This window comes from Salvia hispanica, chromosome 5 (genome assembly GCF_029641045.1).
Source record: "Salvia hispanica isolate PSC_SH4W2 chromosome 5, Shi_PSC_v1, whole genome shotgun sequence".
Lineage (NCBI taxonomy): Eukaryota > Viridiplantae > Streptophyta > Magnoliopsida > Lamiales > Lamiaceae > Salvia > Salvia hispanica.
In genome coordinates, this window is record NC_142696.1 from 43,875,862 (window position 1) to 43,888,406 (window position 12,545).

The 12,545-nt window shown below is 35.6% G+C and overlaps 1 protein-coding gene across 2 annotated transcripts; it reads right to left on the bottom strand.

Moving 5' to 3' along the window:
* Window positions 1-7,198: 7,198 nt before the first annotated feature.
* Window positions 7,199-11,506, bottom strand: LOC125190665 (pyrophosphate-energized vacuolar membrane proton pump). 2 transcript variants are annotated; one of them, XM_089059015.1, is made up of 8 exons: window positions 11,175-11,506; window positions 9,455-9,933; window positions 9,000-9,379; window positions 8,812-8,898; window positions 8,401-8,731; window positions 7,859-8,269; window positions 7,665-7,724; window positions 7,199-7,575 (listed from the first exon to the last, which is right to left on the bottom strand). In XM_089059015.1, the coding sequence occupies exons 1-8, from the start codon at window positions 11,407-11,409 to the stop codon at window positions 7,369-7,371; spliced, it is 2,190 nt and encodes a 729-aa protein (XP_088915141.1). In that variant the 5' UTR covers window positions 11,410-11,506; the 3' UTR covers window positions 7,199-7,368. The 2 variants fall into 2 exon arrangements, with proteins under 2 accessions (XP_088915141.1, XP_047943972.2); XM_048088015.2 differs by having other exon boundaries at window positions 9,455-10,029; window positions 11,175-11,505.
* Between the last annotated feature and the right edge of the window lie 1,039 nt (window positions 11,507-12,545).

Here is a 12,545-nt window from a genome sequence, read left to right on the forward strand (position 1 = left end):
AGTTTACATATATTCCAAAATTTTACTTGTATCATTGTCGAATAACGTGATTCTTAAAAGTTAAAACATATGTGTTGGTGATTAATCCCTCCTCGCACACCAACCAAATCAAGCTTATACTCAATCACAGCATGTCAATTCGCATGCTTTATTTTCTAATTCAAATGAGACTATTATTGAAAAGTTAGCATATTATGAAGGCGATGACATTCTTACTAAATGTGCTAAAGGTCAAAACACATTAAAATTGGTAAGGGTGAGAATAAAAGGAAAAAAGGTGAAAAATTACTTCCCATGGAAATGGAATGGTATAATATCGTTTAGACTTGTCTCCTCACTATTGATGCATTGAATTGGCCACTTGCTTTTAATATACCCTGCCTTTGTTTTTCGTTTTACTTTTTGCTACTTTCATCTCACTAGATTCAGTTTATGTAGGGGGGAAATATCACATTATTCGTCACATTAGTAAAAGTGGTGTTCGGTTTACAGGATAAAATAGTACTACCAAAATATAATCTAAAATAGAGTTGTGAGATTATTTTAGTCATATGGTGTTAGCTACGACTAATTATTCCATGATTATCCATCTAGAATTGAATTGTGGATTTGAATCACATGAACCAAACACGCTACAAATTTAATCTCATATACAATCTTGCATACCGAACAACCCCTAAGAGCACTCCCAATGGAGTTCCCTTATTTCTCCCTTATTTCTCCCTAACTCCTGCCACATCAGCGCCACATCAGCATCACATTTTATCCCCAGTTTTTAGCCAACCCCTACAATGGTTTCTCCCTTATTTCTCCCTTATTTCTCCCTAACTCAACATTTCATTTTTACATCATCACTAATTTAATTGTTTTATTTTTATATATAATAAAGCTAGCTTATTTAATTTATAAAGATAAATCAAATAAATAGTAATAAAGTTCGTTGTATTAAACACGGGTACACATTACAACGAAGAAAATTAAAAAAAAAAAAAAGTACACGAATGGAAATAAAAAATCAAAAAAAAAATTCAAAGAAAAAAAAATTCAAGGGCGGTGGGCGCGGTTTCTATTTGCCCACAATTCTTCGATGATATCGTGTTGTAGTGCTTGATGGGCCTCCTTCTGGTGTATGTCCATGAACGCCTGGAACCGTTCATGTTCGTTGTGCGGTACACCCTGGCGGGCGGACTCGGTTGAGACACCGTGACTCGATGATGCAACACTTGGGTCGTTGGTGACGTCGAGGACGCCTTCGTGTTCATCTTCGATGATCATGTTATGCATGATGATGCACGCATACATGATATCGGCAATATCCCCCTGGTAGAAAAAGCGCGTCGGACCCTTTACCAGTGCAAATCGCGATTGGAGCACCCCAAATGCCCTCTCCACATCCTTGCGCGCAGACTCTTGCGCTCGGGCAAAATACCTTCTTCTATCTCCGAGTGGGCATCTGATCGTCTTCAGAAACACGGGCCATTGCGGATAGATGCCGTCAGCCAGGTAGTACCCCATGTTATGCACATTGCCATTGGCCGTGAATTCGATGGAGGGGCCTAATCCGTTGATCCGCTCGTTGAAAAGGGGCGAGGAATTGAGAACATTTAGGTCGTTGTTCGACCCGGCTATACCAAAATAAGCATGCCAAATCCAAAGCCGTTGGTCGGCAACGGCTTCAAGAATGATGGTCGGACTGAGCACGAGACGATGAATCAGAACTCATTTAATAAAGATGGAGAGAAAAAAGATTGAAAATTTGTGTGAATGAAGTTTGTGGGTGATGAATGGAGGAAGAGGATGAAATATTTATAGGGGTGGGATAAAATAGCCGTTCGGCCAAAAAAAAAAAAAAAAATTTTAAAAATCGCCGATTATCGCCGAGCGTCGCCCACAGTGGCCGGCGATCGCTCGGCGATAATCCGGCGATAAATCGCCACTCGGCGAAGCAACGGTAACATTATCGCCGAATTATCGCCGACTTCGCCACAATGGCCGGCGATAATTCGGCGATAATCGGCGATTTATCGCCGAGAATTCGCCACCTCCATTGGGAGTGCTCTAAGTAAACTAAGGTTTCACTTTGTAGTTAACATCTAATCATCTATGATCGGCTTGCGTGCAAAAAAAAACCCCAAATTTGCGGTTATAATTTTCGTTGCTAAATCACGCGAATTAATAATTACATTCTATTGTAAAGCCAAACTAAATTGAAAACTAAAATTTACTCTCTCGTCCCACATTTGGAGTCACTTATTGTTATGGCTCAGATTTTAAGAAAGAGTTGAAGTATGTAATAAATGAAGTGAGATGGTGGAGTTGGTTGAAGGTGAGTCCCTTTAGACTCTTGATTTTTATTTGATTTATTTTAATGTAGATAATGACATTTTTATGTAATTTTGATGAAGAATGGGGTAAAATTGTAGGACCAAATATGGAAAATTCTAAAAGTGACTCTTAAACTGAACGGACTTTTATGGCAAAAAGTGACTCTTAATCTGGGACCGAGGGGGTATTTCACAACTATTTGTTTGGTCGAAAGAGAAGTAGACGAAGATAACAACCAAAAATCAATGGTGTGGCCTTCTTTACGATCTAATCACAGAGTTGGTCCATCACAACTAAAACAAGAACAATCAATTATTGTGTGAATTGCCCTAAAATTAGTATTCAAGGGAAAAGGTTTTGGATTCGAGTTCGCCGTATCCGTCTTAAATTTTCTGTCAGTTTAGCTAGTAGTATAAAATTTCAACTCATCCGTTGTAATCTTATTTTGCCCATTTATTGTATCCGATATAATATTATGGAAATTTTAAAATAGTTACAAAATTCGATTTGGTCGATCCAACTTTATTTGTTTCTTAACTTATTCGTTTTCTGTTTTCTACTGGTATGAAATAATGATTGATAAACAGTGAATTAATTGGGTAGGTAGAGTTTTTTTCCAGCCATTCTATGTATCCGAACTCCAAAGTTGACCATATATGTGATGAAGTGGTTCAATTGAAAATTACTTTCAAATAAATTTTTGATAACTTATCATTTGGCAATGAAAAAGGTTAGACTAGAGTTTTGTAACTTGTAGATATTCCATACATAGTTTAATATCTAGGTTAGGTATAAACTAAAGAAGGTTACAATACTATTCCACAGTAATACAATTTTTGGGCGGTTTCTTATGTTTTGGAATATATATTGGTCAAATAAGTATGTCTACAAATATTTCAAATTTTTGAAAAGAAATTAACTAAATTTTGTGTTTTTTTTTGAGAATCGGTGATTTCTAAAATATCAACAATAAAAACTTAAAAGCATGTGTGATATTTCCTCCGTTCCATAGTAATAGAGTCATTTTGTCATTTTGATACGTTTCATAGTAATAGAGTCATTTTCTTTTCTTTCTTTTTTTCGCCCGCAGGGGCTTAGCGCAGTTGGTTCCGGAGGAACAGATATTGCTACAAGGAGCTGGGTTCGAATCCCACTATTGGCGTGTGGGAGCTTCCATCTCTCAGGCACAAGTGTGAGGCCTTGAGAGAGGAGCTTCCATCTCTCAGGCACAAGTGTGAGGCCTTGAGAGATGGGCTCCTGTCAGGACAGTGGGTTGAAGGCCTCCTCTCTAACGAACCGTTGTATACCCTGATTGAACCCCCTTACAAACTGTCGGGCCGGGGTGTGGGGGCGGCTAGGGTGATCACATCACCTTTTTGCTACAAGAGTCATTTTCCTTTTTAGTAAAAAGTCAACACATTTTTCCACACCTACTTTACTTTCTCTTACTTTTTTCTCTCTTCATCTCTCTATCTTTTTTATTTTCCAATTTATTCTCCCTTTACTTAACTCATCTAACACAATTTTTCTTAATCTTCGTGCCGAAAAGAAACGCCTCAATTACCATGGAACGAAGGGAGTATTTTGAAGTTGTTTGTCAGAACATATTTTAAGTAAAATTGGTATTCTTAAGCTGCTTAAGTACTTAATAGTAATCGAGTTGTCGTGTACGCAAAATTTGTAGATGCATTTTGCAAGGGAATTAATCTTCACCTAACGCCTTATAAAAAATTTTGCATTCACTTTGTTAAAAATGATAAAATAATAAATATATGATCACAAATTATAATTAATCCTTATAAATTATTTCTCATTTATTTGCATTTTACACTGGAATAATATCATCGCACACGTGTGAAAAGTGTGAAAATTCTATGCGGTCCATGCCATAACTAAATTATACTCACTCTGTCCCATAATATAAGTCACATTTGGTGTGAGCATGAGTTTTAAAAAATGTAAAAAATAGTAGATTGAAAAAGTTAGTGAAATATGAGTTTCATTTTTTTATATTATTAGTTTTAATAAAATAACAGTGAAGTGAATGATAGAATATGAGACCTACTTATCATTTATGGTAAAAATAAAATGTGACTCTTATTATAGGATGTACAGAAATAGTAAAATGTCACTAATATTGTAGGACGAATGAAGTATTAAGAAATACTAGTACTCTACTACATTTTCAATAAAAACAAGGGCGCCGACTATTTTTGTTCGTGTCAAAGTGATACTCCTAATAATACAATTTGTACTAACACGAAGAACATTAAAGTGACATGCTTTTATGTTTGCACAATAATAACACCACCACATGAAAAGGTAAAAAATTCAAACCAAATTTAAATACTACTCATGTCACACGACAACGATACGAAATTATGCAAAATATGAATATAATATAATTTATTACTGATTCATTGATTTTGTATTAATTTGTTGATTTCGTATTTTCATGTTGGATCAAGATTCTATTGCCTCAATATTTACTTGCTTTGAAATTGTCTACGAGATTATTTCAGATTAATTTTGTTGTACACTCTGAAAAAGGGTGAATAGAATAGATTTAAAGAGTTAAGTACTGTATTTGTTGAGTTAGAAATAACACAACATTTATTTAATAACTTTGACATGTTTTGGGAATTCTGAAATAGACACATTCTCTTTTACTCCAACGTTCTGGATTTTATTTTAATAAAATTTGTGTGACGTTTATCATATAATGATGACGTCATGTAAATGCCAAAAAACCCCTACTATTCCAGTAAGTATAACTAAGCATAAAGTGATACTTCTGAGTACGATAATTTATCATTTATTTTCATTTTTTTTTATCCATAAAAAATTATCACCTTTTAATTTTACTATTATTTTGTAGTGGACTGTATATTACACTAATTCATTTGTACTTATATTTTACTATAAAATTAATATATAAAAATAGGACTCACATTACACTAATTTTTTCACCCACTATCTATTACAATTCTTATAACCTCAAATAGTGACAAATTATAAGGACGGATGAAGTAGTTACAATATTTTAAAAGGTATAAGAAAATTATTAATTTAATTAATTGCTATTTCAATCTATACAAATTAAATTAAGTACATGAAGCTAATCTAGTGATTTGGTATATCAATCTAAACTAATATCTGTAGCCGTCGTATCAGGTTTTAGTTCATTTTTTGTTACTTCAAGCTTAAAGTCTCAAACACTAAAACTAATAGTATTCAAATTTGTGTGCAAAATAATGAATGAACGTATATTTTAAGCCAATTAGTTATGCACAGTTTTGCTGGGCCAAATCTAAGAAAATTCCCAAAATTGTAAACAAAAAGTTGTGTTAATCCTTTAAAATTCCTCTTACATTTTCTTATTAATTAAGTCATTTTTTTTCAGGTACAGTGTTAAAAAAAACATATAGATATTTAGTGTTAAGTGAACGATGACTAAAATATGAGAATGAATAAAATAAGAAAGAGAAAATATATTACTTTTTTGCCAAAATACAAAATGACTCAATTATTTTGGAACATGAAATAGAAAAACAAGTCAGTTAACAACAAATGAGGAGAGTATATTCATTCACAAAAAAAGAGAGTCTATTTTCATATTTTGGTCTAATATTCACTAAAATTAGTATAAGTAGAAGTTTATTATTTTTTCTTTTATCTCCTACTTTATCTATTTTTAAAATTCCACTCTCCTCTTTTACCTATGTCTATAATGTCATCTATAATAGGACTGTTTTTTTATGATAAGAGAAAATATTAATTTCGTTTTTTCTTTTCGAGTATACTCAAACATCGTAATTGAAAAGTCTAACATACATCGTAATCACTGGGTCACTAGCTACAGGCGCCAACACCAAATCTGGTGGGGCATATTCATTAAATTACATAAAATTATTATTCCGCCTATACATTAGGTGAAGATTGAAGTTATATTTTTAGTGTTGATTTATTTGATTAATATTATACGGAGTATATGTGTTTTATTTTAGAGACTACCTATAAGAAGTAAGATGTTCTTACACGAAATATACATCGTTTAGTAAATGTGTAAACGAAATTTATTTAAAGGTGCAAATGGAATTTGAAAATAGATCCCAAAAATAAGATATATGAATCGCTACTTTTGTTATGGAATTATATTAATATACAATATTTTTTGCCTACGATAAAATCCGCAACAATCCACGCGAGAGGTATATATATTAGACAATATTCGTCCTCAATATAAAAATTACCAATAAAATTGAATCTAACATCAAACAAATTTACAAAAGTAGTGAACTAAGTTTGAATGGTAAAAAAGCGATTTTGTAAAATAAATTTCGTGCAGCATAGTCCAGCAAACGACAAGAGCCTACACATTATTAGGTTGCATCATATTTTAATACTATAGTATGTTTAAATAAACGTGTGGCAACGTGACCAGAATATTACATAAGTCGCCGCCTAGATAGTCTTCCTCTCTCAACTACAAAGCAAAAAAAAAACTGATGCTTTCATTATAAAAATCCCACTCTCTATGCCAAAAAGAAAGTTTGTCAAAAAGTTTAGACTTAGCAACATAATGCAGCCTAGTTGTTACAACGTAGTATTTCCTTTATTTTAAAAAGAAATATTGATTTCTAAAATAATCAACTTTGGCCAAACTCTAATACGTCCAAGAACTTTAAAATTAATTTAAAATATTACAATTTGTGTGTTATTTCCAAATAGACCTGTATAAGATATTTTTGGTAAAAATTTATTCTTCGTAGGCCATCGTGAATACACAGTTTATTTATATGGAAAAGAATTCACAAACATAAATGAATAGCATGCGAACAGGTTGTGAATCAGTAAACCAACAAACAATTACTTCACCAAAATATCCATATTTTTAGTTTCAACTTGTTAGATCTGCAGCAACAACTTAAAACAAGAGATACGGAAAAACAAATGAAATCTGAAAGTATACTGCAAAAAATTTCCATAATATATTAACACTAAGCTATAAACAGAAGCAGAGCAGAGTTATATTGCCTTACTTCAGAAGATCTTGAAGAGCAGGCCGCCATGGACGGCAAAGAAAGGGGCGAATACGAGCGATTCTACCGCCATCAGCTTGATCAAGATGTTCAGTGATGGCCCCGACGTGTCCTTCAGTGGGTCACCAACAGTGTCCCCAATCACGGCTGCCTTGTGTGCATCGGACCCTTTAGGACCAAGAGTCCGGGCATGCTCCGAAGCACCAGCCTGTTGTTGTCACCAAGGATCATTAGTATATAGCGTGCTTCAGTTTGACCGGGATCAAGCAAGCCGAGAAAGTAAATTGATACGTTTACCTCTATGTATTTCTTGGCATTGTCCCAAGCACCACCAGTGTTGGATGCAGAAATTGCAATCTGCATCAAGCAAAACAATGGAAGTTTGTACACCAATATAGATATTTTTTAGCTCGTTAATCATTCAAAACTCTGATATTGTCGCCCAACATAACCGTGTGCAAATAGAATGTGCAGTGACTGATTGGGGTTACCTGAACACCGGAGACGAGAGCTCCAGCAAGGACACCGGAAAGGGTCTCAATGCCGAACAGAATCCCCACAATCAGGGGTGTGAGCATGACAAGTGCACCCGGAGGAATCATCTCCTTGAGAGATGCATCTGTGGAGATCTTGACGCATGTGGCATAGTCGGGCTTTGTTGTGCCTTCCATGATCCCTGGGATGGTGTTGAACTGCCGGCGCACTTCCTCAACCATCTTCAGAGCAGCACTACCGACACTCTTCATCGTCATGGCCGAGAACCAGTAAGGGAGCATAGCACCCACGAGTAGACCAATGAACACTTTCGGAGTTAAAACATCTACAGTAGAAATGCCAGCACGGCTCACAAATGCACCAAAGAGTGCAAGGGACACAAGAGCAGCCGAGCCGATTGCAAACCCCTGCATAGAATGGCAACAATATTTTGTTACAACACTGAAAGTTACTGCAAACTCTTCAGGTAACATGACTTCAAACACAAGATCCAATGATCATTAAGCATACTTTTCTAGAGTAAAGATCGAAAGATTACCTTTCCGATCGCTGCTGTGGTGTTCCCTGCAGTGTCAAGGGCATCAGTCCTCTCTCGGATACTGTGGCTCATGCCGGCCATCTCTGCAATACCCCCAGCATTGTCACTGATGGGTCCATATGCATCGATCGCCAAGCCAGTCGCAATTGTACTCAACATCCCGAGGGCAGCTACAGCAATACCATACATTGCAGCAAAGCTAAAACTAACAAAAATGCTAATTGCGATGGCAAAGATTGGAATGATAACTGATTTGTATCCTAGAGCAAGTCCAAAAATGACATTGGTTGCTGCTCCAGTACGGCATGAATCAGCAACATCTTGTACAGGGCTGGACACATTAAGAACCGAATTAAATTCGAACATGTTTAAATTAATTCAAGATTTTTCTGGATGTGTCCAAAAAGTTACCTGTAAGCATTGCTTGTATAGTACTCTGTAACAAATCCAATAATGAGGCCAGCCCACAAACCAACAGCCACACACAGGAACAGTTGCCTGCGAGCACAAACTCATAGGTTTTGTAAGAAAAGAGAAAGAAATGGTATCTGTTATTACACTAAACATGGAAACAGTACCAGAGCGATGAGGAAACTCACCAGTTCTTAACTACTTTTTGCTCCCCGAAATTAAATATCGTGAAGGAAGAGGGTAGGGCAATCCAGCTAACAATAGCAATTCCCACAGTCATAAATATGGTTGAGATAATGAGTTGCTTCTTCAGTGCTGGCTCAATTTCTTTCACAACCTTGACCTCAAAGAAATCAGTTGCAAACAATGTGGTCAGCAGACAAACAAGTATTCCGATAGAGCTGATTAGCAGAGGATATAGAATAGCAGTCAAGTCATGGTTGATCCCAAAAGATGAGATTGATGCAACAACAAGGGCTGCACAGGAAGACTCTGCGTACGAACCAAAGAGATCCGAACCCATACCAGCAATATCCCCAACATTATCGCCCACATTATCAGCAATTACCTGCAACACTTTCCATAAATAAGTCGTCGACGTTAAAAATTCTATTCAAGCATTATAGTGTTTCCATGGCCATACCGCAGGGTTCCTCGGGTCATCCTCTGGGATGTTCTGTTCAACTTTCCCCACAAGATCAGCTCCTACATCAGCAGCTTTCGTGTAGATACCTCCACCAACCCTACCGAACAGAGCCATTGAAGATCCACCAAGCCCGTAGCCAGTTATTGACTCGAACAGGCCTTGCCAGTCATCGCCATAGTATAACTTGAAAAGGTTGATGGCAATGTACAAAACAAGAAGACCATTTGCTGCAAGGAGAAATCCCATAACTGCGCCAGATCTAAAGGCAATGATGAACACCTTTCCGACACCCTTCCTAGCTTCCAAAGTTGTTCTGGCATTTGCATAGGTTGCAATCTTCATTCCAAGAAAGCCGGAAACCACAGATGTAATAGCACCGAGAAGGAAAGATATGGTACTAAAAACTGCTGTGGCGAGTGCAGGCTTGCACACTTTGGTCTTGTCATATGTACAAGGTTGGCTCTCCGTGCTGAATCCTTCCACGGAACCAAGGAAAAGGAAGATCAATATGGCAAAAGCAATCATGAATATACCAACATACTGGTACTCCGTTACAAGAAATGATGTTGCACCTGTATCATTGGAATTGGCTTATCAGCATAATCATCAATAAACAGGTTTTGTTTGAGAGCCAAATTAAATTCTAACTTGTGCTTAATAAGCCCCGACTACATATTGATCCAATGCCTTATCCCAATTAACATTTCGAATCACACTATCAGAACCAGTGTAGTCCCAAGTTCCACCGATTCTCGGTTCAAATTAGCATAAGTTATTATTCAACATACTGTTATAAATATTAGTGGAGTATTAGTAAGTAGCAAATAATAATGCTAATTAGGTAAGTTTTCATATACATGAATGTTCATTAATACATACACACGCAAAAGATTCAAGATTGAAGTCAGATCCATGATATGTTATTATTAGTTCGATTCTGATGATTGAATATCTTTGTTCTCATATTTACTGTAAGTGCAAATAACTGAAACACTGTCCATTAATACTCATTTAATTTGATTATACAATCTCAACTCCTCAGATACTTTAATGTTTTATCCAATTCTTGTTGGAACAATAATGGCAAAAATGGATCCGAGATACAAGAATGCAAATTTAGCCCAGAGAGAAATGCTATATTAGATATTTTTTCTAGGCAAAGATTTGTTTTTCTTGAAAAGCCTCGTCTTAAATTATTAACAAGGAAAAAGTAATTCCATAAAGATGAGTAACACGACAAAAACGAGCCCGACAAAGTTAGAAAGTGAAATGGAAATTCTGCAGAAGCATATAAATATGCCGAGTTGAGCAATAACTGAACGGTGGAGAAATTAACCTCGTTTGAGCTCAACTAACACGTTTACATAATAATAGCAGACACAAGCTTGGGCCATGCCACACGTGTCAATAAAGAAAGCATTATATGCAGTGATAACAATTATGAACAAATAAATATGGAAAAAAGAAAAGAAAGGAGAAGATGATAACTTGACAAAAAGGAACACGACCACATTCTCCATCAACACGAACCCTACTCTACGAAAGAAACAGTTTAATATGAGGAAACCGACAGAAAAAAGTAATTAATTACTCGATTTCACTTTCTGAAAGACGAGAAATCTCGTCGAAATCAACTCACTCGAAGCAATTGAATTACAATCGAAAAATCGGCTCTTAATTTGCAAAATTGAATTCGAGTCGAAAATGAATTAGTTACCTTCGGAAATGGCGGCCTGGATGTCGGCGCACTTGCGGACGACGGAGTGATCGGCGACGCCGTCCTCCTCCTCGACGAGCGGATCGGTGATTCCATTTTTGGAGGCGGCGGCGGTGGAGAGCTTGACCTTGGAGACAAGCAGCCACTGCAGGGCGGCGAAGGCTATGCCGATGAGGGCGCAGATTGGGATGGCAATCTCGGTTCCGAGATCCGAGAGCAGCGTAGGCCCGCTCATTGCTGAAGAAGAATTCGTGATCACAATCAATATAGCTGCGCCAAAAAATTTGGGAGGTGCTGTATTTACTGTGAGTGATTTAAGGTTTAGCACCTATTTATATAACATGCCTTCTCTGGTTATGGGCAAATGTGGAAATGATTTATTATTGTAAAATGGTGATTAAATATGTATAAAGTTTTAATTGAAATTTTTATTCTATAAAACGTCTCCGTTTCGACAAGATGAATTTGAGGCGTTGTAAATTGTAATGTTGCATGCATATGCAGAAATCAGAATCGATGTGAAGTCTAGATCAAATGTATATATTGTGTGCATGGTGTAGTATCCCATCTACCTACTTACATTCTAACATAAGTACATTCTTGCAACTCTTTTAATGTTTCGCATAATTTATCAAGTCTAATAAATCCTGCTATTCGACGAAAATAACAGTTTTAAACAGAACTCAAGAATTAATTACCACTTACTAAAGAGTAATAGCTATTCGTCTTCTAACATATGTATGATTAGAAAGTTGAAGAGAATGCGAATGTAAAAACGATGTGAAAATTGATTAAATTGAATAAGTTAATTGACAAATATTATCATGGGTGTCAATTGCTACCGATAACATACTTTAATTTAGTACTAGTATTAAAAACGACGTGGAATTGTGTAAAGGAACAAGTAAGCATGAACCCAATTACTAATATTTTTCTTTGATGAGACATTATATGTGAAATAAGAAGCGAGTTGGTTTAACTAAATTAGAGCCAAAAATAAAATATAGGCTCTAGAACATACGTGAAGGTAGTGATTTCTAAAAATACGTCGAAGTCTCTTGGAGTTAAATAAGCCTCTTTTTGGAGATAAATGTTTATTGAACGAAAGATATTTAATCATTTTTAGATACGTATGTTTATAAAATAAGAAATAGAGTTAAATAATAATGTTATCGTGTACTCCACAACTTAATTTTGGAGAAATAAAATCGACTTTCCCTTACACAATCATTTCAGGACTATAGTATTGTAGTGAAATTTTATGATAAAACTGATATACATTGAAAATATTATTATAAAATTGATAAGTGAAGTATAGTGCTGTATATTTAATAAATTGCTATAAAAATTGTAATAATAGTAAACTCTATA

Bases quoted from the DNA above. Each gene is read 5' to 3' on its own strand.
- LOC125190665 (XM_048088015.2), bottom strand. From the start codon at position 11,409: ATGAGCGGGCCTACGCTGCTCTCGGATCTCGGAACCGAGATTGCCATC. The intron at 10,030-11,174 runs GTAACTAATTCA...CCAATGATACAG, and splicing joins CCAGGCCGCCATTTCCGAAG to GTGCAACATCATTTCTTGTA. The intron at 8,899-8,999 runs GTGAGTTTCCTC...TTGTGCTCGCAG, and splicing joins CAAAAAGTAGTTAAGAACTG to GCAACTGTTCCTGTGTGTGG.